Source organism: Syzygium oleosum, unplaced genomic scaffold (assembly GCF_021117445.2).
Source record: "Syzygium oleosum isolate NSW1041296 unplaced genomic scaffold, Sole_v2.1 Sole_v2.33, whole genome shotgun sequence".
Lineage (NCBI taxonomy): Eukaryota > Viridiplantae > Streptophyta > Magnoliopsida > Myrtales > Myrtaceae > Syzygium > Syzygium oleosum.
The window spans coordinates 415,799-441,291 of record NW_026607517.1 but is presented as its reverse complement, the minus strand read 5'-3'; the positions used below and the strand labels follow the sequence as shown (position 1 = coordinate 441,291).

The window sequence follows — 25,493 nt, the reverse complement described above, 5'->3', positions numbered from 1 at the left end:
GCCACTTTTGGCCGTGGCCGTGGATGCCGACGTGGTGACGTGGCATTATTTTAATATTTTTTCCTTTTTTTTTGTTCTTTCTTCCCCGCCGGGGCTCGCCGACGAGGTGACCTCGCGGCCATGGGCGACGGCGAGGCCTCGCCGGATGCGGCGAGGCCTCGCCTTCGGCCATGGCGAGGTCGAGCTCGCCGCCATGGGGGATGGCGAGGCCTCGCCCGGATCCGCGAGACCTCGCCGTCGTTAGGCCTCGCCCAGGCGAGCTCGATCTCGCCATGGCGCGGCGAGGTCTCGCCCGGATGGCGAGGCCTCGCCGTCGCAGGTGAGGCCTCGGCCTCGCCCATGGCCGGCGAGGTAACCTCGCCGGCGAGCCTCCCCTTGGCCAGACCGGCCAGGGGGAAGAAGGAAAAAAAAAAAAAAAGGAAAAAAATATTAAAATAATGCCACGTCAGCTGGCCGGCGTCCACGTCAGCGCCGGCAGGCCAAAAGTGGTCGGATGGACTGAATTGGCACAATTGTAAAAGGTTTAAGACTGAAATGGCAAAAAAAAAAAGGTTGAGGACTGAATTGGTACAATTGTAAAAGGTTTAGGACTTTTTTGATAATTTTCCCCCTAAACCAAGAACAAATAACCAAAACTAAAACCCGCATTAAAAAATAAAAATCACCGGCGATCCGGCGGGGTTGTTGTCGATTTGTGCCGGACGACGCTCCTGCCGATATCAGATCATGTAATTTACTTATGCTCGGTAATTTCGACATGTAAAATTAGAAAATCGAAAGCTCGAAAGTTTGGCCTCTCTTCCTAAGATGGCAATCGAGAAGTATACACAACCCAGTAATTGTTGCAATCTTGGTGCAATAGTGAAGTCATGTGACACCCATCGTTATCATGAAGAAGAAAAACGCCATGCATGAATTTTTTACGACTTACAAAAATACAACTTTCGGAGCATACCCTAAAAAGGAAGAAGAAAAAAGAAGAAGAAAATGATAGAATTTTAAATTGGGAAGTGAAAGTTTCTTTCATTAACCACGTGTATAAACCGTCCAAAAACTCCGACGTTGCCACGATTGCGATTCGCGAACCGACATCGTCACGGATCAGATTATGCACAACACTTTTCGTGAATTGCTCCCTTATAATTCCACAATTATCTCTCGTTATTGAACGGTGATAATTAGGATCTATTCACGCCACAAAATTAATAGAAATAGAAAGGAATGTAGGCCACATATAGAATTTCACATGAAATGTTCACATGAAAAATGCTATGCTTGTGCATTTGGTCATTAAAAGAATTGGAAATTTTTTTTCTCATAACTTGTATTTTACATGAAAAGAAATTTGCATTGGCCAAAATTCCCATGTTACATTCTCCATATAGAATGGTCCTTGGATATTTTTCCTTTTCGTTTTCATCATAATAAATTAGATTATATCGAATGCTCTGTGGATCTCGTGGGATTTGTGAAACTAAAGAATTAGACTCATTCGTTGTTGCCTCCATCGCACACTTTGAAAAGGGGGCCGATGTTTCTCGACGAGCCCATCTCATGTCCATGCCGGCGATTGCCCGTGCCCGGTCAATATGGCCGTGGACGAAACCACAAAGACGCTGATTTCGTGTATTCCGGCCGAAAAAGTGTAAGCACTCGTTGCGTCTATGTAAGAAATGGACAATTAAAAGATTCAATCTGTTTACGAATTGTTTTAATCATTAAATAAGGAGAAGAAACTATTGATGAAAATATAATGTACAAAGAAATTGCACTTATGGAAAAGAATTTTTTCTGAGATTTAAAATCATTTAAAGAAAATTATTGTAGATTATAAACTACCATAATGTTATAAGTGTGAGAGATAAAATGAGTTTATGCATTTATCACGTGTAATTACAATTACTTGACCAGAAAAAAAAAGACGATTGAAATTCCTTAAAAGTAAGAGACTCTCTTTATTTTATATAATACGACATATAAATAAGAATTTTTGAAAGGCAAATAATATTTCCACACCCAAAACATCTTATTCCACAACCATTTTAAACACTAAATTTTGGTTGAACTAATCTACCCTTAACTACTCATGCACAATCTAAAGTTTAAATTCTTCCAAATTAGAAAGACAAATATGACCAAAGAAGTTTGAACTTTTTCTCTTTCTTTCTTTCATGGCAGAAGAGCTAACTCGACTAACGTTTTGCTTTATCACTGAGAGATTACTATTGTACGCTTCATTTATTTCGCAAAAAATAAATAATTTGAAAAATATTTTACTAAAAATGATTGTTTGTATCGCTTGAAATAATTGGCCAATGAAAAATATTTTCATTATTTACAACAATTTATGTTTTTTTCGTGGACGATGAAAATATTTTTCGTTAATTCGTTTTTGTAAGCATTATAAGCAATAATTATTAGGAAAATATTTTTCAAATCGTTCATTTTCTGCGAAACAAATGAAGTCTTAAAGTGTAGTTTATTTAATCAAGTGACTATTTGACCAAAGAAAATCAAGTGAATAAATTGCACCTAATAAAGACATTCACTTAAGTTTAAGAGACAATAAAGTTAATTGTAAAAAGTACCATAAGTTTAACATTGATTTATCAATGTTGTAACTTTGAGATCACAGAAAAATTATTTTCTGTTAAGTATGAATGATATTCTTTTACATTTCATGTGGCTTTGCTCTTTTCCGGCATAATATTAAAACCTTTTTGAAAAGCACGACTTTAATGTGTATTTGAAAAGTACTATAGTGTCCATTCCTTTTAAAAAAAAAAGGTACTTATCATCCCAACATCAATATAAATAAAAGTTGTGATTTCGAGATCACAAAAAATTAATTTTTGTTCTATACGAGGCATATTCTTTTATATCTTATGTAGCTTTTTTCCTTTCTTTTAAATTCCATTATAACCTTTTAGAAATGGATAATGACGCAAATGGTCCATAAACTTTGGCTCAATATTCAATGTAGTCCATGAATTTTTAATTTATTTAATGTGATCATTAGACTTTTTGTACATGTTCAATGTAATCCCTAAACTATATGAAAATATTCAATGTTGTCCTTTCATTAATTTAAGTTCGGGGAAAACATTGACCATTTTCATATAATCTGGGGACTAAATCAAATATGTACAAAAAGTTAATAGATTATATTAAACAAATTAAAAGTTCAGAGACGATATTGCATATTGGACAAAGTTCGGGAATTTTTTGCGTCATTTTCCCTTTTAGGAAACTATAACGTTTTTTGATTTTAGTATAAATTTTATGGGCCTAATTCCCTAAAAAATCCCAAACTTTAGGTCAAGTCCCAAACTTTAAGTCCAATCCCAAATCTGTCCCAAATTTTATTTTGTATAAAAAAAATCACCAAAATTCAATTTATTTTAAAAAATATACCCCCGTCATTCAGTCCTAACTTGACGTGGCACTTCCACGTCGATAAAGTAATTGGGCTTCTTTTTAGACATAAAAGTTCGGGGCGAATTTGGACTGAACCTAAAAATAGGGTTTTTTTTTTAAATTAATTTTTTTTTCTGGGATGGATTTGTTATCATCCCTAACTTTCATATCCTAGAACGGTTTTATTTTGGAGAATTTCAACAATTTTTATTGGGTTGGATTTGTTATCGAAATGAAAATGCGACATCGACCTGTATCTATAGCCTCGTTACTTTGCTGATGTGAATTTATTATCGACGTAGAAGTGCCACGTCAAGTTGGGATTGGTTCACAGGGGTATATTTTTGAAAATAAATTGAAATTTGCTGATTTTTTTTTACACAAAACAAATTTCGGGAAAGATTTGGGACTGAACTTAAAATTTGGGATTTTTTCTAAGATGAAAAAAAATTCATGGCAGATTTGGGACTGGACCTAAAGTTTGGGGTTTTTTCTTAGACAAAAAAAAGTTCGGGGCAAATTTGGGACTTGACCTAAGGTTGGGGTTTTTTTTAGGGAGTTCACCCAAATTTTATGCATTTGAAATTCATGTATATTAAATAAGGCAAAAGGACACTACAAGTGCCATAAGTTGTGTACGGAGATTACTTTGGTGCCATAACTTTTTTTCGGATCACTTTGGTGCCAAGTCGGAGGAAAATAGATCACTTAAGTGCCAACTCCGGTAAGTTTGGCCGGAAATCCGACGTGGCATTTTTTTATTAATTTCTGACGCCGACGTGGCTCGCCGGAAGATGAGTCAACGTGTATAGTCAGCATTTTTTATTTTAAATAATTTTTTCTTTTTTTTTCCTCTTCTTTCCTTTTTCCTTTCTTTTCTTTTTTTTCTTTTCTTCCCTCGCTGGCCAGTTGCCGGCCGGGCCGGTCACCGGGGAAGCCCGGGAAGGGCTGGGCGAGGGGCGACCTCGTCTGTCGCTGGCAAGGGTCGCCTCACCCAGATCTGGCGAGGCCGCCCCTCGATGGCCATGGGCGAGGGATGGCCTCGCCAGCCGCCGGCGAGGGTCGCCTCGCCCAGATCTGGCGAGGCCGCCCTTCGCCCATGGCCGGGCGAGGGGCGGCCTCGCCTGTTGCCGGCGAGGGTCGCCTCGCCCAGATCTGGGCGAGGCCGCCCCTCGCCGGCCATGGGCAAGGCCGCCCTTGCCCAGCCCTTCCCGGGCTTCGCCGGTGGTCGGCCCGGCCATCGGCAACTGGCCGGCGAGGGAAGTAAAGAAAAAAAAGAAAAGAAAGGAAAAAGGAAAGAAGAGGAAAAAAAAAGGAAAAAAATTATTTAAAATAAAAAATGCTAACTGTACACGATGACTAATCCTCCAGCGAGCCACGTCGGCGTCAGAAATTAATAAAAAATGCCACGTCGAATTTCCGGCTAAACTTACCGGAGTTGGCACTTAAGTGATCTCTTTTCCTCCGACTTGGCACCAAAGTGATCCGAAAAAAAGTTATGGCACCAAAGTGATCTCCGTACACAACTGATGACACTTGTAGTGTCCTTTTGCCTATTAAATAACTTATACTGCTTCAATATATTTCGCAACCAGAGGGTTCTTCTTGCTGTTCGCAAAACGAGCGCCCCTGCACAAGCAAATCACTCGCCATCGCTCCTCCGTCGCATCGCTTCGCATTCGCTTCTCTCTCTACCGAACGTGGCGAACTCGTAACCCTGCAACGGATATCGACGATTGCCCTCGAATTATAACGTAAGTTTCCGACTGCACCGGTGCATCAACTCATCTTCCTCTCCCATTTTTCAATTGCCCGAGGAAAAACCGCTTCAGGTATCGAGTTTTCTGAGGTTTTTCCTCGTATGTGTTCGTAATGGACATTGGCCGACGAGGAACGATGTCGACCCATCACTCGGACACACGAAATATTTGTCATGGTCGTGTGTTCAGAATCCGGGCCACGTCCGCCACCCCACGTTGGATGGAGAGCTCTACGTGCATATACTGGTTCTGAACGACGAAGATCGATTGCATCACCTCGTTTATAATGGTGATGCGTTTTGTCCCTGATGTACTCTTGGCCTCTCCAAGAGATTGTTCGCGTGAGGCACGAGTGCTTATCAAATTTTTTTTTGTCCTTTTTGGCCGTTGTCTTGGAAGCAATTGAGTCTGTGGGAAACTTAGGGTGCGCATGAATACCATTCTGTGCCCGGGCGCTATTTCTGAACAGAAATGATTTTTTTTGATTCTGTACCCGGAAACAATTTCTGAGTATTTAAAGGCGTTTGATAAATGTCCAAAATTTCTATTACTAGAGTAGAAAAGAACAGAAATGCGTTTGGTAACTACACAAAATTTCTGTTCCCAAATAATATTTTAATAATATTTTGAATTGTTTAATTTTTTTTTTCTACTTTCTTCTTTGGCCATGGCCGGTCGCCGGTCGCCGGCGACCGGCCACACCCCCCGAGCCGGCGAGGGCATCACGGACCTCGCCGGCGGCGGCGGAGGCGAGGTCGCCCTCGCCGGCGGGGCGAGGCGGACCCTCGCCGCACAGGCGAGGCCGACCTCGCCGTCATGACGGACGGCGAGGCTCGGCCTCGCTCGATCTGGGCGAGGCCGCCTCGCCCAGGCGGCGAGGGTCCAGCCCTCGCCCTCGCCGGCGAGGGCCGTGACGCCCTCGCCGGCCCTGCAGAGGCCGTCAGGCCGCGAGACCGGCGACGCGGCCGGCTCAACAGGAAGAACAACACACAAAATAAGAAATGAAAAAAAAAAAAAAAAAAAAAACGATTCTCAAAATTGTCTAAAAACAAGAAGCAACTTTTTTACTTCTTGTTTCTCTTCCAAAACTATTTCTCGGCACAAATTTTTGCAAAAATGTGCCGAGGAAGAAAAAGTTTACCAAACGCATTTCTGTTCCCAAACTATTTCTGGGAACAAAAGAACAGAAATTTTCACTATTTGGCACGTTACCAAACGGGCCCTTAACATTAATTTTTTTATTTTTTTTCTTGATTGTGGTGATTGATTTCATCACCTGGTTAAGAATTCAAGCCCAAATGACAAATATCAAACACAGTAGAAAGCGAAGACCCCGAGGTTCTCGCGTCAGACTACATCGTGCAGGGAATCTTTTCAAACTTCATTAACGTGCGATTCGTGCTGACTGTCGCGTCAGTTTTTTATTAATTATTCATAAGTAACTGCTGAAATCAGGTTTTCTTGCATCATTCAAAGCTATTGGCAGATACCCACTTGCATGTTTGCCATTTTTTTAGTAGCTTAATTGCTAAAGGACAAGAAGCTAAATATCTGGTTTGAGATAATTGTGAGTGGACGAGATTCTCCGTTGTTTCCCCGGTTATACAAGGCTACTTTCTTTGGCGGCTCTCTCTCATAACAGATACATTCACTCTTTTTTGCTCCGTTTTGCAGCCTGAAACTGTATCTTCTTCCTGTACCAAATGGCTCCATCACTGAATTCAACTACTGAAGCCAATGCCAACAGGTAATCTATGTAAACTGCCTGTCACCTTGGCTCTGATCGACTAGCGTTTGCAGTGATCTTTAGTCACTGTTATTCTTAAAGTTCCTTCTGTTTCGGCAAATATCCTTTCTAGTTCCACAGCATTTGCTTGAATAGGCTTTTCTATATTATCACATATGTGCATTTTTTGGCTAATTTCTCTTGTTGGAATCACAGCAATAATGATGAGAAGTATCCTGATGTCAACTGGGAAGAAATGGGATTTTCTTTGACTCCAACTGACTATATGTATGTGATGAAATGCTCTATTGGCGAGAACTTTTCTCAGGGAAGTCTAATTCCTTATGGTAATATCGAGCTAAGCCCTTCTTCCGGTATTCTCAATTACGGACAGGTGAGCAGCATCAATAAGTTGTCTTACTTTAATTGTCGAAAGGGCAGTCCTATTAACGAGTTCTCTTGGAGCACTTGTTAACCATACTTAGTGAGAAATGGTACCGTTTCCAAAATAACAACAGTCTGTCGCATGTAGGGAGTGTTTGAAGGCTTGAAGGCATACAGGAAGGAAGATGGCCGAATTTTGCTTTTCCGACCTGAACAGAATGCTTTGCGGATGAAGGCAGGTGCAGAGAGAATGTGCATGCCTTCACCTTCTACTGAGCAGTTTGTTGCTGCAGTGAAGCAAACTGTCCTGGCCAATGAACGCTGGGTAATTTAGTTCTTTCGAAGCACTAGCATGCCTTGGTCCTATGTCGAGTTTTCTTTCAATGTGTGTAATGCCTTCAAATTGCGAGTTTTCTCAATTGGTGTGACGTGCCTTTGTATTTTCTGGTTGAACATTCAAACAGGTGCCTCCTTTTGGGAAGGGATCTATGTATGTAAGGCCTTTGCTCATGGGAAGTGGCGCTACTCTGGGATTAGGGCCAGCGCCGGAATACACATTCTTAGTCTATGTTTCGCCTGTTGGAAGCTATCATAAGGTATAAGATTGCTCTCACCGAACCACCATTTGTTCTCACTTAGGTTAAAAAAGAGAAAACAATGACAAAATGACATTCACTTGAACGACCTTCACAAGACTCTTTAATTTTCAGTTGCTTGATGCATACCTCGGTTCATTTGCATGATTGTGATCCTAGACATTGGAGTCGATAAGCGTAGTATGCGTTTCCTTGTGAAATGAATATCTAATGTGCTAACCAACTCGAAGCTGGTTTTGCTTATGAGGCGATGAAGTGACTCTTAGTACTGACAAAGTTTGGCTTCTTCATCACACTAGGGCCAGAGGTCCCTGAACCTGGTGGTTGAGGAGAAGCATCATCGAGCTTCTTCTGGTGGAACGGGAGGCATCAAGACTGTGGCCAACTATTCACCGGTAATTACCAAAATTGTCAAATTGTTATTAGACACTTCCATGTGTTCATGCATGTTGAAGTCTTTTAGTTAGTATTTCTCTGACAAGTGTCTTAACCAGAGGCATTTAATATTTATGGATTCCAAATACTGATCTTATATTTTGGATCTCCCGGGGTGTTTCCAATAACCCATTTTACTCGCTTATTCTCGTAGGTTTTGAACGCACTGTCTAGAGCAAAGGCGCAAGGTTTTTCTGAGGTTGTATTCCTGGATGCTGCAACTGGAAAGTATATTGATGAGGCTTCTGCATGTAACCTTTTTTCGGTGAAGGTCAGTTTCAAGTGGTCTATTCTAGCACAATTTGTAACATTATGCTTCTTTTGTCCTACAAGATTCATAAGGTTTGGAAGGAATTGAATGTATAGTTGAACAGAATCTGATCAGTTGGCTAGTATCTTTTGCTTGAAAAACTGAAGAGGCGCTGTTCCTAGATTTGTGTGATTTCAAGGAAGACGACGCTGCTGTGGCACTGACAAGGAACTTCGCCTTCTGCTGTTGTCTTGTCGTACATGAAAGAATTTTGGAGAACACCAACTAGCTGCAAATATATATGGGAATCGTTGCTTTTGATAATGAGATATTCATTAATATTGGATTAGTATACTTACAGTTGCTTGTTATTGCAGGGAAATACCATATCAACTCCTCCAACACATGGAATAATCCTTCCTGGTATCACAAGAAAAAGCATAATTGAAATTGCTCGTACGCTTGGTTACCAGGTGATTATGTTCACACTATGTTTTTTATTGATTGGATTTTGCAATCAAAATGTTTTGCTTTGCAAATTGATTATTTGAATAGGAGCACAAACAAGTCAAGAGAGAACTCCCTGAAACGAAATCATCCATGTCAGGATGTCTTGCTTGCTCCGTCTCGATAAGATTTTGAGCCCTTTATGATTATTAGTTAAATTGAATTGTCTGTCGAATTCATGATGCCATATGGGAGGATAGTTGGGCTAATATGCGGAATTATGTTTCCTTTCTTCCGATAACTTGACAGGTCGAGGAACGTCATGTCACGATCGATGAATTGCTGGATGCCGATGAAGCTTTCTGCACAGGAACCGCCGTGGTTGTCACATCCATTGGCAGTGTAACTCATCAGGGTAGAAGGTAACTCAGCTGGCATCTTCATCTGCCGACATATCCCTTTTACTGATTTACCATTTCTCTCTAGCATAAGAAAGAGTCTGCTGCCGTGCCATTTACGGATGGACTACGCCTCAGTGAATCGAAATTAGTGCAATCGTATCTGCGCCGTTCATTGGTATGGCTCCTTGACACCGCTATACTTAATCTCATGATGCAGGGTCGAGTATAAAACACAAGCAGATACAGCTTGTCAGAAGCTGCGTGAAACCTTGACGGGGATTCAAATGGGTATGCTTGAAGATACCATGGGTTGGATGGTGGAGGTCAATTGAGCTGTTGTTTGTCAGATTTATGTTGTAGAAAGACTTCCAACCTTTTGACTCTGTGGATGCTTTTGGTATTGGCATTATGTTTTCTAGCATTTCATGAGATTTTCGGTTGTTGCATGACGCTGGTCAAACATCTCAGAGAAACGAAAGCGTGAGAATTTGAAATATACCGAAACCCTTTCTTAGGATCGCCGAGACAAGCAAAACCAAAGTAGTTCGGATATCTTATAGAGGGTGAAATAGTTTGATTCTCACGGTATTGATTATAACTATTACGATAACAAATGGTATGTCGATATTGTAAGAGTCTTTAATTGGTTAATTAATAATTTTTCATGACACAGGTTTATTTTTTATGGAACAAGCCATACTTATTTTATATATATTAAAATTATTTAAAACAAATATGCCTTCCGAAGTAATTTGCTAGAAAAGTAATTAAATCTTATTTCCAAGAGAAATATGTGACTATATTATGACAGATTCTTAACGTGAAGATCTAGCTATGGTGCATTGAACACTCTGTAAACATGTAATTAACTATAACAAAATGTTGTGACTTTGCCACTACAAAAAGTTAATTTTTGTTAAATACGAGTCGTTTTCCTTTATATTTTATGTAACTTTATTCCTTTCGTTCGAAATCCATTATCTTGTACAGAATTGAAACCTTTTCCAAAAGCATAGCATATTTCAGATTTTATTTTACTTTTTCTGCTTTTGAAACTCACTCATTTTAGATAACTTATACTGCTTCAGTTCATTTTGCAACCAGAGGTCTGCTTGCTTTTCATTGAACGAGCATGTTAGTTTGCGATAGAAAGAGAAAGGGTGAGGTAATGTAAGGTTAGAGGGCGACTAAGTGCGAATGGTAACCATTCTGCTCCAAAAATCAAATTCTTGCCAAAAATTGATTTCTGGAATTCTTGCCAGAAATTAATTTCTGGAGGAGAAATCTGTTTGGTAAAGCATGACTAATTCTGCTCCAGAAATTGATTTCTGGAACAGAAATCTGTTTTGATTTGTTAATTTTTTTTGCACCTAAAAAAATTTAAATTTTACTCAAAGTGGGTGGTCACAGGTATTATAAGCCATTCTGTAAAGTTTTGAAATTTTTGATTTTTAAAATTTTTTTTGGGCACCTAAAAAAATTTAAATTTCACTCAAAGTGGGTGACCACAGGTATTCTAAGCCATTTTGTGAAGTTTTGAATTTTTTTATTATTTTTTATTTTTTTGGGCACCTGAAAAAATTTAAATTTCACTCAAAGTGGGTGGCCACAGGTATTCTAAGCCATTCTGTGAAGTTTTGAAATTTTTTATTATTTTTTGGGCACCTCAAAAAATTTAAATTTCACTCAAAGTGGGTGGCTACAGGTATTCTAAGCCATTCTGTGAAGTTTTGAAAATTTTTATTTTATTATTATTTTTCTTTTTTTTTGGTACCTCAAAAAATTTAAATTTCACTCAAAGTAGGTGGCCACGGGTATTTTAAGCTATTCTGTGAAGTTTTGAAATTTTTTTATTTTTAAAAAAAAAATTCACCAAATTTCATATTTTCCCGAAATCTGACTTTTTTTATTTTCTGGAAATTTTTATGATTTTTTCTAGAATTTTTCGATTTTTATGCATTTTCTGAAAAAAAAAATTATGAGAAAATAGGGAGAATGCATTCCGGAATCAAGAAGCTACAAAAAGTAGCTTCTCTTTTTCTTGCCAAAAACTCATTCCGGAATCAAAAATGCATTCCGGAATCAAGAATGCATTCTGGAATCAAGTATTTTTAACAAACGCATTTTTATTCCAGAATGCAAAAATTGCTCCAAAATGCATTCTGGAAATTTTTTAACAAACGCCATTCTGTTCCGGAATGCATTCCGGAATAGAATTTTTATTCCGGAATGCATTCCGGAATAGAATTTTTATTTCGGAATGCATTCCATGCGCACCCTAATTTTGGAGCAAAGCGAGGCCAATATGGATCCATGGATTTTGTATTACAAGGGCTTCAAGTACAAGGGATGCTTCTTTGTTAGTTTTCTGCTGCACACTCAATTGGAGAGGGCTAGGCTATGTATAGCCTTACTCGTCTTTCATTAATTAGTCTCTTCCTTATCAAATTGTTTCTTAAGTTCACTGCCCTGTGTGTGCACTTACACATTAGAATTCAAAATCTCAATAGAGTTGGTCTCCTCTTATAGTAACTATTATTACCTGTTAAGAACGACAAATAGAAGCATTGCTCATTAGTTTAAAACATGAACTCTTTTTTCGCCTTAAACAGGATATGCTCCACAATCGAACAGAGGATCAACCCAATCAGGTCCAAAAAGCTCAGAGCCTCCAACGTCCATGTCTGACCGATTTTCGAAACATGCAGATCGACATGAAAGAGGCAATCGACGAATCAATATTTAGGATAGCGGTCAGTGCATGAATTCAATAGCCAATCGATCCGTTCCTGAGTTCTGTTTTTGTGGTTACCCTCGACAAAATCGTTCGACTTCATATATCGTGAATCATGTCCTGAACACTGCCGGTTGATGCAAGCATCCCCACAAATGTTAGTGAATGGATTTGTCGGGCAGGCGTTGTGAGAACCATCGTGACACTGTTCTGTTCCTCCAGGTTGAGACTGAGCCGTCGTTCTCACAAGTTGCTCAAATGAGTGCAGCACTGTCTCCGTCAACAATCACTCGCTTTCATCCTCGATGGTGAGGACTACTGCGGCGGCCTCAGATGGCTCTGGATCGTCGCCTTCATCTTGCTAGAATTGTGTTTTAAAATAATGCAGTTAATGGCGAATAGTTGGTCGATGTGTAGCCTGGAAAAAAAAGGCTGATATAAATAAATGTTAGGAATATAAGGAGTATTACAAATCTAGGTCATCAATTGTAGCACAAAGAGAGGTTTATTTGCAGATGTACAAGGCACCGAAAGGCTTCGTTTCTGAAAAACAAGCTGAGTTCATTTTTATCCCGCGTTTCTGAAAAACAGGCTGAGTTCATTTTTATCCCGCATGCTTGCTCACTGCACCAACTCCAGTTCTTCCATCTGCACAATGTGCTCTTCCCCTTTACTTCCTGCTGAGCTCAATTCATTCGCTCAAGCACCAGCGAAGATCCTTGATGCGAACAAGCTATGCCAAACGGTATAACGTCTTACTTGCAAAACATTTGGTTTCTTTTTAACTTGTGATTTGTCTATGAATCTTGCCGGGTCTAAACGTGATTTAAAGGGTAAACAATACGATTATAGTATTCCTGGCCTGGGGAGCTGTAAAGCTTAGCTCAGTTGCCAGAGGGTATACTGAACAAAGAGGTGCTGACTTCAACCATGATATGTATGTGGTCCTGCTGCTCCCAGCTATTCTGCCTTGGCGGGTCTATATGTCCACTCGACGTTGAAAATGTTCTCTTTGACGGTCCTGAGCGAGATGTATCCAGACCTCCTGGGTTTGTGGATTCTCTGTTTCCAAAATCCTAACCACTTCCAGAATCCCATAAAGCTTTCTAATTGTTTAAAATAAGCACGGAAAAGAGACGCCTCGCACTTGGTATTCTTGCTTGCTTATACTACTCAAGTCTTATCAGCATATCCTCCCATGGGATAACCATATATTTCTGCTCCAAATTAGCCTTTGAATATATACATCGCAACAATTATTACAATGGCATGTTGTTTCGTTCAATGTGAACGAATGAATGAAAGAGGAATCATGGGAAACTTTTGAACTTGACATTCCAGTACTTGGAATGTTAGGTTGAAGAACAACTGGTGAAAAAGAAAACAAGCGTTAGATGCCGAGACCAGACTTGATCTTTTGGTACATACATGCTAAAGCAAAATATCAAAGAAAAAGATAAAAAGTAGATAGATGCTTCCAGGGGAAAAAAGTTCTCTCTCCTGTAACACCAAGAACAATCTCGAGCTCTCGAATTTCCACATATTCTGGGGAAGCTCTGGTTTGGAGGCACATTTTGCAGGGCAGCTCTCCAAAGTTTGTGAGGGCATAGCACCGAGAGCTTGTTCGAGTTAACTAGCAAAGAGATGAGGCCAGGAGGACCCGGAGGACCACCAGGGTGGGGCCCTCCTCGGCCGGGGCCGCCAGGATTTCTCGGTGGCTTTTGCGATGTCATAGGCTCTTGGTATGTGAATGTTATTTTCCCTTTGTGAGGTTGTGCAATGCGTGTGTATTGTTAGTAAGATGATTATTTTAGCAGTTCTTAATAAATAAATTGTGGAGTAAATTAAACGGATTAATTTTATTACTCAAGAAAACCAATCAGATTTCAACAAAGTGATTGTATGTAAAGAAGACGGAATCGTTATCCATTTGAAATATGCAACGTCTCAGACGTTATTGGTCCATCGACATGCCAACGACACAGGGGAGCGTGCTCCATAGTGTACATTCCTAGGAATCTTTATGCCCCTTAGATTCCACATAAATCATCAAATATTTGGAGGCTTGATTAGGGGAATCATATGTTAGAATATGTCTTACTGATTTATGCCATATCTGCTTATCTGCTCTGTTTTCATATTTCTCTGCTTCAGGGAAGCTAAGGAACCTTACTTAATGTCGTTATTGAGTCACTGCTAATGGAACCAAAGTGAACTGAGTTTTATTCTTCGTTCTGTGATGCTTCAAACAGTTTCAGCTTGTTGTGCTGTTGCTGGTTGATACGAGACTGTTTCGGCGGGCCTCTAGGCCCACCAGGCCCCCCGGGACCGCCCGGCCCATCTGGACCGCCTCACCCTTGAGCTGTCATGCGATGCTGGCTCGACCACACGGGATCACTCGAACTGGCTTCTCTCATGCCTGGTTTTTGTATTCTGTGTGTAGTGCAATAACCAGACTCTATTTCTCTGTAGGAAAGGAGCGACTTATATGAATTGCCCATCTCATGTCCGAATTCAGTTCTCAGTTTCAACGACACATTCATATAAATTGTCTATGGGAATCCTTTGTTTTCGATGATCGGTTGTTCTAGACCATGTATTTGAAGTTTATATAAGTTATGGAAGTCTTCATCAAATACTCTGTTTTCTATCGATTTCTCAGAGTTCAGTTGAGATTGCAATGCAACTAGTAGAAAAGAGCCAAAGTCTCTAGCAAGGTCATGAAATAGATGAAGACGTACTCTTGGCCTCCCCACAGGAGAGATTGTTCACGTCAGACGAATACTGATTCAAGTTTCTGTCCTATTTGGCCATTGTCCTAGAACTTGGAAGCAATCGAGTTTGTGGGAAAGTTAACTTCTATGTTTATTTTTTTCTTGATTGTGGTTTGATTTCATCACCTGGTTAAGAGTTCAAGCCCAAATAGCAATACCAAACACGGTAGAAAGCGAAGTCCAAGAGGTTCTCGTGTCAGACAACTTTGTGCATGGAATCTTTTCAAACTTCATTGACGTGCAAATCGTGCCGACTCCCATCAGTTATTTATTTATTCATTTTCATAAGAAACTGCCAAAATGAGGTCTTTGCATCGTTCGAAGCTATTGGCTGATACCCACGTGCATGTTTACCATTTCAAGTGGTCTATTCTAGCTTCGATTTGCAAAATCATGGTTCTTTTGTCATACAAGATTCATAAGGTTTGGAAGAAGTTGAATGTTTAGTTGAACAGAATCTGATCTGTTGGCTAGTATGTTTTGCTTGAAAACTGAAGTAGGTGCTGTTCCTAGATTTGTGTGATTTCAAGGAAGGCGACGTTGCTGTGGCACTGACGAGGAACTACGCCTTTTGCGATTGACTTGTCACATAAAGAATTTTGGAGAGCACCAAACATCTACAAATTTATATATGGGTATCATTGTTTTTGATAGTGAGATATTCATTGCTGTTCGATTAGTATACTTACAGTTACTTGTTATTGCAGGGAAATACCATATCAACTCCCCCAAAACATGGAATAATCCATGCAGGTATCACAAGAAAAAAGCATTATTGAAATTGCTCGTGCGCTTGGTTACCGGGTGATTATGTTCACATTATGTTTTTTATTGATTGGATTTTGCAATCAAAATGTTTCGCATTTTACGCCAACTGGGAAAGCCGTCCCTTTTTTCCTTTTGGATGATTCCTGTGGGTATGATGAAGCTCTCAAGTTACTGTCTGTCTAGGGAGGAAGATTGGGGCTATATTTGGACTATTAATGAGTATTACTGCAGATCGATCAATTGAATAGGAGCACAAACAAGTCGAGAGAACTCCCTGAAACGACATCATCCATGCCTCGGTGTCTTACTTGCCCTGTCTCAATAAGATTTTGAGCCCTTCATGATTATTACTTAAACCCAATCTGTCGAATTCATGATGGTATACGGTGGGACAGTTGAGCCCTTCCGTAAACTTGACAGGTTGAGGAATGCCCTGTCACGATCGATGAATTGCTGGATACCGACGAAGCTTTCTGTATGGGAACCGCCGGGGTTGTCACATGGATGGGCAGTGTAACTCACCAGGGTAGAAGGTACTCAGCTGGCAACTTCATCTGCTGACGCTTATTTCCACATCTCCCCCTTCTCTCTAGCATAAGAAAGAGCCTGCTGCCGTGCCATTTACGGATGGATTACGCCTCAATGAATCGAAACTAGTGCAATCGGATCTGCGCCGTTCATCGGTATGGCTCCTTGACACTGCTACTTAATCTCATGATGCAGGTTCGAGTATAAAACACAAGCAGATACAGCTTGTCAGAAGCTGCGTGAAACCTTGACGGGGATTCAAATGGGTATGCTTGAAGATACCATGGGTTAGGTGGTCGAGGTCAACTGAGTTGTTGTTTACCTTGGTGTCACTGTAACCTTTTTGACTTGTGGATGTTCCTGGCATTGGCAACATGTCTTCTCAGATTCCTTGAGATTTTCGGTCGTTGCATGACGTTGGTCGAACATCTTAGAGAAATAATGAAGCACGGGAAATAGAGATAATACCGAAACCGTCTCCTTCATCAAGGATCATCGAGAGAAGCAAAACCAAATCAGTTCGAATGTTTATAAAGGATCGCACTAACTAGTAACTACCGTCTCCAAGGAGACATGCCAAGGATACATAACATTTTTGAGAGAGAAGGATACATAAACATAACATAGTTCGATTCTTACAATATTGGTTACACCCGTGACAAGCGGTGTGTCGATATTGTGAGGCTTGTTGATTGGTTACCTAAACAATTTCTCATGACATACTTTTTAACGAAGCCCTTTTATAAATCGAAGATCCCTGAAAAACTTCTTTCATGGAATGTATTAGAATACATAAATATCAAATCATGCATTTATCTAATAGTTTAAGCTTTTAGAATAGTTGGCAGTGATCTTACAAAATCTCACATAGTTTTAGAGCAAGAGGTTGGCAATGGTCTCATAAAATCTCACAAAATGATAGGATTAAAATGGGCGACTCCGATTCTAATTCTGGACAAACACTAAACCTTAACCAAATGAACATGCATGATGAGATTTGTAATTCTAACTTCACTTGTCCATAAACGTGTAAATGCCTCGAGGGGATTTTTTTTTTATTTCATATTGTTAGAAAGTCTAACCTAAAGACTTAATCTTATAGATAGAGGAAGGCCGCATATACATAAAGAGAGCATATAAACCCTATAGTCAAGCGATGTGATATTTCTTTCTCTCTCTATATATATTAGTTTTACTTATTGTGTGTTTGTTCCGTGAAAAATGAATGATTTAGAAAATATTATCCTAAAAATAATGGCTTCTATCTCTTACAAAAATAAAAGAATGAAAAATATTTTCATTGTCCTCGAAAATATTGAGACATGAATAGTTGTTGGTGATGAAAATATTTTCTACTGACTAATTATTATAAGCGATACAAAAATTATTTTTTTAAAAAAATAAATTTTAAATTATTGATTTTTCGCAAAATAAATAAAATTTTAGCGGAAAAGGTTCATCATTGAATCATAATTTCGACTATTAAAATATCTAATCAAATTCGACCAAAAACATAATGTCACATCAACGGGGGGGTTGCGATGTGATCACTAATAATTGGCCCGTGCATTCGAGACCACCGCACGTCACGCGTTCGATCTGGCTTCTTGTCCATTATTGATCCAAGCCTGAAGATTTCAACGTTATCTTAACCACTACGCTAGTGTGCATCTATTCAACACAACAATTTTTATTTTATCCTCTTATTTTATTCTCATTCTCTTCTCCTTCTCCCTCATTTATTTAACATTATAATTATTATTTTACACTATCTGGAGGTTTCATCGGTGCGGTTTTTCAACCGCACGACGATGATTGTTCCACTATATCACATTGCAATCGACACGAGTCATGTTAGGCTGCATAAACTATATTATTTCGTGCATATTACATAACAGCCTACATGAGTCATATTAGGTTATATGTATTATTTTATACGATATGAAGGTTTCATCGATGCGGTTTTCAACCGCATGACGATGATTGTTCCACTGTATCACATCACAGTCTATGCGAGTCATATTAGCCTGCATAAATTATATTATATCATGTATGAATCATAGGACTTGATGTGCTCTCAACCTTATAAAGACCCGTGTTAGAGCATAGAACACGTCTTTTCCCAGAGTCTTTCTCTCTCCGGCGAATAATCTGTGGCAAAGGTCTTCATCACGTGGCGTCATTGAAATGCAAATAATCATAGCATCACCACTGCCATCCACAATTATGTATTGACAGTGTAAATGTTATCGCACTAATCTTTTGGCATTTCCAGTCCTAGCAATAAAAGCCAAATATTCATTTATCATCATTGGTAAATCCACATACTCTTATTCATAAAACAATAATCTGATACATAGCATCATTAAAGTCATTCAAAATCCTCTTGAAATCACTCAACCATGTTTTCATTCATGAAATATAATTATGAACCATAGAATGATTAGTAACATTTTCTAATGGTATCATGAATATAACAGACTTTTTATTACATCATATCAATAACAATAGCATTATAAATGCACAAGCGTGCATCAATTAGCATTATTCTCACCTTAAATCAACGCGATATCACCCATGATACAAAATCAAATAAAATCATTCACACGTAGTCTTGCCTCTTATTAGCTTATCCTTTATGCGAATTCATAAATCATTTACATAAACTAGATCTTAGAATATCAATTTGACTATAACTTAAAGTAACTCATATAATTTTAATTTCCAAGACCATGCCTTGATTAGATTAACCTTAATCATCAAAATTAGAACTAATTTCCCAAATTCCATATTTTCAAAATTATATAATTGCCCTAATAAAGTTTCTCATCAAGAACATTTACCCCTCATTTCCAATCTTCACTTAATCAAGCCATATTAATTAAAAATTAAATACCTGAGGCTATTAAGTTGTTATCCAAGGCATATGAATATTTTAAGGGTTAAAACTTGTGGTGAAAGGTGAAGAAGATGTGTTCAAGTAAAAGGGCGACAAATGACTTGCTTTGGATGATTAAATGAAGATATTCTAAGTCTATTTATCCGCAAAAAAAGTGTAAATGCCAAGGAGTTTTTTTTTACTCATTAAGAAAGGGAAAGTTCTTCATTGCACATAATATTGGTTTTTTTTTTTTTTTTGGTATTGACATAATATTGGTTTTACTTCGATGGAAGAGGGTCATCAATTTGAAACTCAATCATAATGCTAGAAATGCCAAAGTCCTACAAATCCGTGAGCTAAAATCATAAATTGCTTACGCGTCAGTCATTTTATATTATTCAAATCAGACGGAATTAACGAAAAGACTTGATTGTATCAATTTGACAAGTTTCAAGATTCGATTGCACTTTTTTCGAAAGCTTAGGGACTCCAATTGCTCTTTCTCGACAAGTTACCGAATCTCTAAAGCGCACTCATCCTATGTTTTTTTAATCACCGACCTCGTATCGAGATGCCCCAAAAGGCATCCCAGGATTCGCAAGCAAAGATATCGTTGTTTAGTTAAATGCGATGCATTTGATTAACAAATAAATTAACTAACATGACAGGCGACGCTGTCCTTTTTTAATTTATATAGAATAGTAAAAACATTATTTTTAGAAAAAAGAAAAAAAAAAACTGAATTCGGTTCGGTTTGAGGGAGGACCGTAGGTTCTGGTATGAATTTCTACCGACCAGCATCGACCTTCCCCAGTCGGTCCTGTTTCTCTCTCCTCTCTCTCTCTCTCTCTCTCCTCCGCCAGCTCTCGTCGTCATCTCCTCCCTCCGTCCCGCTCGCTCGCTCGCTCGCCGGAGCACCGCCGTAGAAGGAGAAGAAGGAGAAGGGCGGTGGTATAACGCGGAACCTCTTGAATATAAGTCGGAACGAATCCCCGGGCCGTGGAGGCGATCGAGCAGCTTCGCTTCTTGCCCCTTCTCTGACGCCGAACAGACCGGAGGTGGGTGGGTTTTTTCGTTCTTGGGGGAAAACGTCGAGCTGCGAGTCGTTGCGTGAACCGGGGAATCGGGAGAGGAGAGGGGGGGAGAGAGGGAGGGATTGTGCTTGAATGGCCGAGCATTACAGTTGCTGCGAGACCAACTTCTTCATCCACATACTGATCGTGGCGTTGCTGGTGGTGTTCGCCGGGTTGATGTCCGGCCTCACGCTGGGGCTCATGTCCATGAGCCTCGTCGATCTCGAGGTCCTTGCCAAGTCCGGCACGCCCAAGGATAAAAGCCACGCAGGTGTGTTGTCGCTCGATCGATATAGGGTTTCCCTCTTTGGGTTGATGTCGTAATCTCGATCGAACCGCCTTTTTAAGATTGCTGCCCGTGGACACCTCTTGAGAACTTTTAAATAATTGATGTCTGTGGAACTCGGGGCTTTATTATAGGAATGCAGCAAGTTGTAGGATTCTGATTGTGAAATTTTGGTCCACGGCCCTCACCAGGACAGTGCCTTTACTTGTAGATGTCCAGTCAACTGCGACGCCTGTTAGCGGCTTTGCTATCCTTGAATGAAATCTTATGCTTTCGTCCTTCAACTATCTATGGTGAATCGTGATGTCGGGTTAACGAGATCTGTAGCAAAATGTCTTTTTTGTGTTGTAATATGCGAAAAAAGAGAGCATGTAATAGCTCTGGGTAGGGGCAGGGGACTTCTACTGCTCTTTCCCCGTTCAACCCAGAGCGTACCGTGAAAACATGTAACGTCACTTGGTTAAGGCGAATAAGTGTAGTCTGGTGAATACGCGACAACATGGTGGTGCTGGTATCATTTGGCAGCGTGGGCTTGTAGTTATGTCGGGTGCTGCTGATGCTTTTGCTCCCAATCAAGCTGGCTCTTGCTTTGTTGTAGGCAGCTCGAAATCAGTTATTTGTTTCCCTTGATGCATCTATGAAGTATTCTGTAATGTAGGGAACTCATTAAGGGAGGATTTGGTCCTTTTTCTTGGCCATGGTGATGGGTAGATATAACCCCTAAGAATTTTATCCAGAAACAAAGGAAAGGAATGTCGGTACTAGAGTTCAACTCTCTAAGCTGAAGGATTGTAGGCCCTTTCCTCTAGCATTCGCGAGAATTCACGTGGGTGAAAATGAGCATGTACTGGATCTTAGCATGAGAGCTTTTCCACTGCAAATTTGATGTATGCTTCTGGATACGATATCTTGACACATAAAAATGAGATTATTGCTTCTGCAAAACACTTAAGTCATCTTTAGATATGAACTTGCAGTTGGCGAGTACCAACGCAAACATTGTGATGCATGGTGGGCCTTGGCACAACTGGATGGCTAAAAGATGCAAGTTTGTAATCACGATTACGAGCTAATTGAGAGCTAATTTGGGTTCCTTACTTGGATCGCGATCTGTTGTGATCACTGACAATAAGTAGAAAATGAATGTGGCAATGGACAAATTTGATTTGGAAGGGCTGATGATCAAGATATGCAAGGGTCCACATGCTTGCCTCCAGTGCGGTTGGTTTGAAAATGGTAGAAAGCACTTAGCAAAAAGTACAAAGGAAAATGGTTGGGATTTTGAGAATCATGTAAACCATTTGTAGGTGGTAAGACTTTGTAAAGAATGAAATGCATTGACGATAACAAGTTGTGGGCGGTCACTTTTGGTTTTTGGGAGTGGCAGTATTGGCATACTTGCTATCCAGTTTTTGATGATCAGTAGTTGGAAAGACTGTTCTCAACTAGCTATATTGCGATTACTTTTCAATTAATTCCTCATCGTCTATTCCCATTCTATTATCATTTGTTGGGTTACAACGTTGTTGATTCCATATACATTTTTCTAATTCCACTTATGCTTTGTTATAGCCAAGATACTGCCAGTTGTAAGAAATCAACATCTTCTTCTTTGCACATTACTGATATGCAATGCTGCTGCAATGGAGGTAAGTTCCAATAACTTGTGTATATATATATAAACACTATGATTCTGTGGATGCTTACGTCTCATGTGCCTTTTCTTCTTCATCTTCAGGCCCTTCCTATTTTTCTTGACAGCTTAGTTTCAGCTGGGGTTGCTATCCTGATCTCAGTGACCTTGATCCTTCTGTTTGGAGAGGTTGGGAATCACTTCTCACGTGATTAGAGTAACATCCATTCTTTATAATAGGGAAAGAATATTTGGTGGACAATGGGGTTAGATTTAGGTTTGGGGGGAAATATCATGTAAAATTCTTCTGTCACAAAAAATATTTCGGTACTGCAACTTTGGGGGTTAGTCTACTGCTTTAGATGACGTCTTCCCCTCTACCACTTATAATGCATGCATGAAGTCTGCATCTCAGATTTTCGTTGGCATTAGAGTTTTAAGTTGATATTTATCTGTTGGTTGCACTACTGGTTGCTTCCATTTGCTTCGTGAAACAGATAATTCCGCAGTCTGTTTGTTCTCGATATGGTTTGGCAATTGGTGCGGCCGTGGCTCCAGCTGTGCGTGTTCTTGTTTGGATCTGCTTTCCCATTGCATATCCAATCAGCAAGGTGGTGCTTGTAGGGTTTAGGAAAGTTGCTTTATTATCTACTTTGGCTTACTTGCTCAGCATCCTTTTTGTTTCTTCTTTGCTTCCAGTTATTAGACTTTCTACTTGGTCATGGACATGTAGCTCTCTTCCGCAGAGCTGAGCTTAAAACCCTTGTCGACATGCATGGAAATGAGGTGAATATCAGTGTTTCCTTCTTGAGTTACTTTGTTATTTGGATGTGAGCAAATCAAGCTAGTTTTTTTGTTGGATGATGGTGCTTATAACCTATGCTATGCCTTACCTTCCACATACAGGCTGGAAAGGGGGGAGAATTGACGCATGATGAAACAACTATTATTGCTGGAGCACTTGAACTTTCTGAAAAGAAAGCTTGTGATGCCATGACTCCTATATGCGATACATTTGCCATTGACATCAATGCCAAGCTTGATCGGTTGCGTTGCTGTTTTCAATGCATTAGATTATTTTAGCACTCTTTCTGTGGCTTTGAATCTTGGGACTTACTTGTCATGACACAGGGATTTGATGAACATGGTTTTGGAGAAAGGGCACAGCAGAGTGCCGGTTTTCTATGAGCAGACTACCAACATAATTGGATTGATTCTGGTATCTACAAGAAACTTTTATTTTCATGTTTTTTTCTTTTTATAAGAATAAGTTAAATGATAATGATTTATTTGCCTCCTGCTTTTCAGATTTGCTGCAATTATAAAATGATTCACGCCTTTGTTATATTTGAGAGATGCTTGATGATGTGACAAGTATTATTCAGCGTTTTAATAGACTATAAATACCTTGACTCTGGAGGATAATTGCAATCGAAAAATGTCATGCGGTTCTCATTTTATTTAACACACAACTTTAAGAAAGATGTAATATGCCTGTCATTTAGGTGAAGAATTTGCTGACCATTCACCCAGAAGAAGAAGTACCAGTGAAAAATGTTACCATTCGGAAAATTCCAAGGTCCATTTCTATGGATTGATCATTTGCAATTTACTAGCAGAGAGGTTCATGAGTATGGCTGTCATGTTAATACTAGCTTGTCTTTTTATGCTATGACCAAAGGGTTCCAGAAACATTGCCTCTATACGACATATTAAATGAGTTTCAGAAAGGTCACAGCCACATGGCTGTTGTTGTGAGACAGCATAACGAGACGACAGAGCAGTCTACTGACAAGAGCCCTGTCGATAGTAAGTTCCAATTTACAGCGCCCACTTGAGAATGTTCCCGTTGTTAGTCTTCTGTCAACTTAACTGGAATTTGCAACTCTCTCTTTAAATAGGTACTGTGAAAGATGTCAAGGTGGACATCGACAGTAAAAAGACTCCGCAAGAGAAGAAATTGATCAGCAAGAGATCTCTGCAAAAATGGAAGAGCTTCCCCAACTCAAATAGCTCATTTAAGGGAAATTCAAGGAGCAAGAAGTGGACAAATTACATGTATGCAGATATCCTGCAAATAGATGGAAGTCCTCTTCCACAGCTCGCCGAAGAAGAAGAAGCGGTGGGCATAATAACCATGGAAGATGTCATAGAAGAACTGCTACAGGTCTCATATATTCTTCATCGTTGCTTGCATTCTAAACAATATATCCATGAGTTACCTTGTTTCTGACATATTCCTTTGTGGCATCCTTCAGGAGGAGATCTTTGATGAGACAGATCACCATTATGAAGATTCATGACATCGGATCCCATGCCGAGTATCCTAAACAATTTTCTAGCAGTGTTTAGTACTTCATATCATTTCAATGTTTGTGGTATTACATGTACTGGTGTAGCTCTACCAAAGGGACTAAGAAAAGCTACGAATAGTTGAATCTGTATCATTTCGAAGGAATAGAGGATTATGGACTTGAAATACTATTTCGTGGGATTGTATATCAAATTGTAGGGAAGTGTGCAAGGCAATTGGTATATCTTGCACATTATGTTTAGTTTTTGCTTTTATTGAAGTTGTATCGCAAGGAAAGTAAACCATTGTTGCGCCATGAGCAGCTCCTGTTTTGTCGTCCTTTTGCATCGTTTGTTTGTTAGCTTTCTCGCAATGGAAGTAGTTCAACTATGTCGGGTATCTCCTCTCTAAGCTTCTTCTTTAGTGTTTGAACTCCCCATATCTCATTCTGCTATTAGAACTGTTTTGCCATGGAAGATACTTTTGCTTGAAGACATATTGTGAAAAGGAAAAATGACACAAATAGTATATGAATTTTGGCTCAACATACGATATCGTCCCTTAACTTTTAACTAATGTGCATCATAGTCATTGAATTTTTTATTTATTCAAAGTGGTTACTAAACTTTTGGTATATATTCAAGTTAGTCCCTAGTGTATATTAAAATGTTAAATGTAGTTTTTTCATTAATTTAAGTTAACATAATTTACTGATTTGGTTTCTAATTCGGTACGTTTGAACGGAGAACACAAAAAGCGTTACACATGGATTATCCATGTGTGATATTAAATAATACTTTTTAATTTGTTTAATTTGAAAAATGACTAATCATGTTATTTGATGATGCGAATTATTATATCCTGATTTGAGTTGAAAATCTCACGTGGATAATTTATGTTATGTTTTTGTTCACCGTTTAAACGTACTGGAATGAAAATCAAATCAGTAAATTTCGTTAACTTGAATTAATGAAAAGACATCATTGGATATTTTCATATAGTCTAGGGATTAAATTGAACATGTACAAAGAATTCAGGAACCGCATTGGATAAATTAAAAGTCAAAAATGATATTGCATATTAAGCTAAAGTTGAGGAACGACATTG

The 25,493-nt window shown here is 39.3% G+C and overlaps 2 protein-coding genes and 1 long non-coding RNA gene across 7 annotated transcripts; all 3 read left to right on the top strand.

Moving 5' to 3' along the window:
* Window positions 1-4,990: 4,990 nt before the first annotated feature.
* On the top strand, window positions 4,991-9,847 carry LOC115690327 (branched-chain-amino-acid aminotransferase 2, chloroplastic-like). 3 transcript variants are annotated; one of them, XM_056304720.1, is made up of 11 exons: window positions 4,991-5,171; window positions 5,250-5,466; window positions 6,852-6,924; window positions 7,120-7,297; window positions 7,436-7,612; window positions 7,752-7,883; window positions 8,183-8,278; window positions 8,473-8,589; window positions 8,946-9,041; window positions 9,325-9,437; window positions 9,634-9,847. In XM_056304720.1, exons 3-11 carry the CDS (start codon window positions 6,881-6,883, stop codon window positions 9,746-9,748), a joined length of 1,068 nt encoding a protein of 355 aa, XP_056160695.1. In that variant the 5' UTR covers window positions 4,991-5,171; window positions 5,250-5,466; window positions 6,852-6,880; the 3' UTR covers window positions 9,749-9,847. The 3 variants fall into 3 exon arrangements, with proteins under 3 accessions (XP_056160695.1, XP_056160694.1, XP_056160696.1); XM_056304719.1 differs by lacking the exon at window positions 5,250-5,466 and having other exon boundaries at window positions 4,992-5,171; XM_056304721.1 differs by lacking the exons at window positions 4,991-5,171; window positions 5,250-5,466 and having other exon boundaries at window positions 6,852-6,933.
* Window positions 9,848-12,918: 3,071 nt separating this feature from the next.
* Window positions 12,919-14,786, top strand: LOC115690330 (uncharacterized). Its single transcript, XR_004006831.2, has 2 exons — window positions 12,919-13,892; window positions 14,403-14,786. It is a non-coding gene; the product is annotated as an uncharacterized LOC115690330 (long non-coding RNA).
* A 5,104-nt stretch (window positions 14,787-19,890) lies between these two features.
* On the top strand, window positions 19,891-24,702 carry LOC115690326 (DUF21 domain-containing protein At2g14520). 3 transcript variants are annotated; one of them, XM_030616650.2, is made up of 11 exons: window positions 19,905-20,445; window positions 22,033-22,109; window positions 22,199-22,282; window positions 22,591-22,704; window positions 22,793-22,879; window positions 23,000-23,139; window positions 23,225-23,312; window positions 23,599-23,672; window positions 23,775-23,902; window positions 23,995-24,260; window positions 24,352-24,702. In XM_030616650.2, exons 1-11 carry the CDS (start codon window positions 20,268-20,270, stop codon window positions 24,394-24,396), a joined length of 1,281 nt encoding a protein of 426 aa, XP_030472510.2. In that variant the 5' UTR covers window positions 19,905-20,267; the 3' UTR covers window positions 24,397-24,702. The 3 variants fall into 3 exon arrangements, 2 of the variants coding, with proteins under 2 accessions (XP_030472510.2, XP_056160787.1); XM_056304812.1 differs by lacking the exon at window positions 19,905-20,445 and adding an exon at window positions 21,224-21,290; XR_008814835.1 differs by lacking the exon at window positions 24,352-24,702 and having other exon boundaries at window positions 19,891-20,445; window positions 23,783-23,902; window positions 23,995-24,103.
* The last annotated feature ends 791 nt before the right edge of the window (window positions 24,703-25,493 follow it).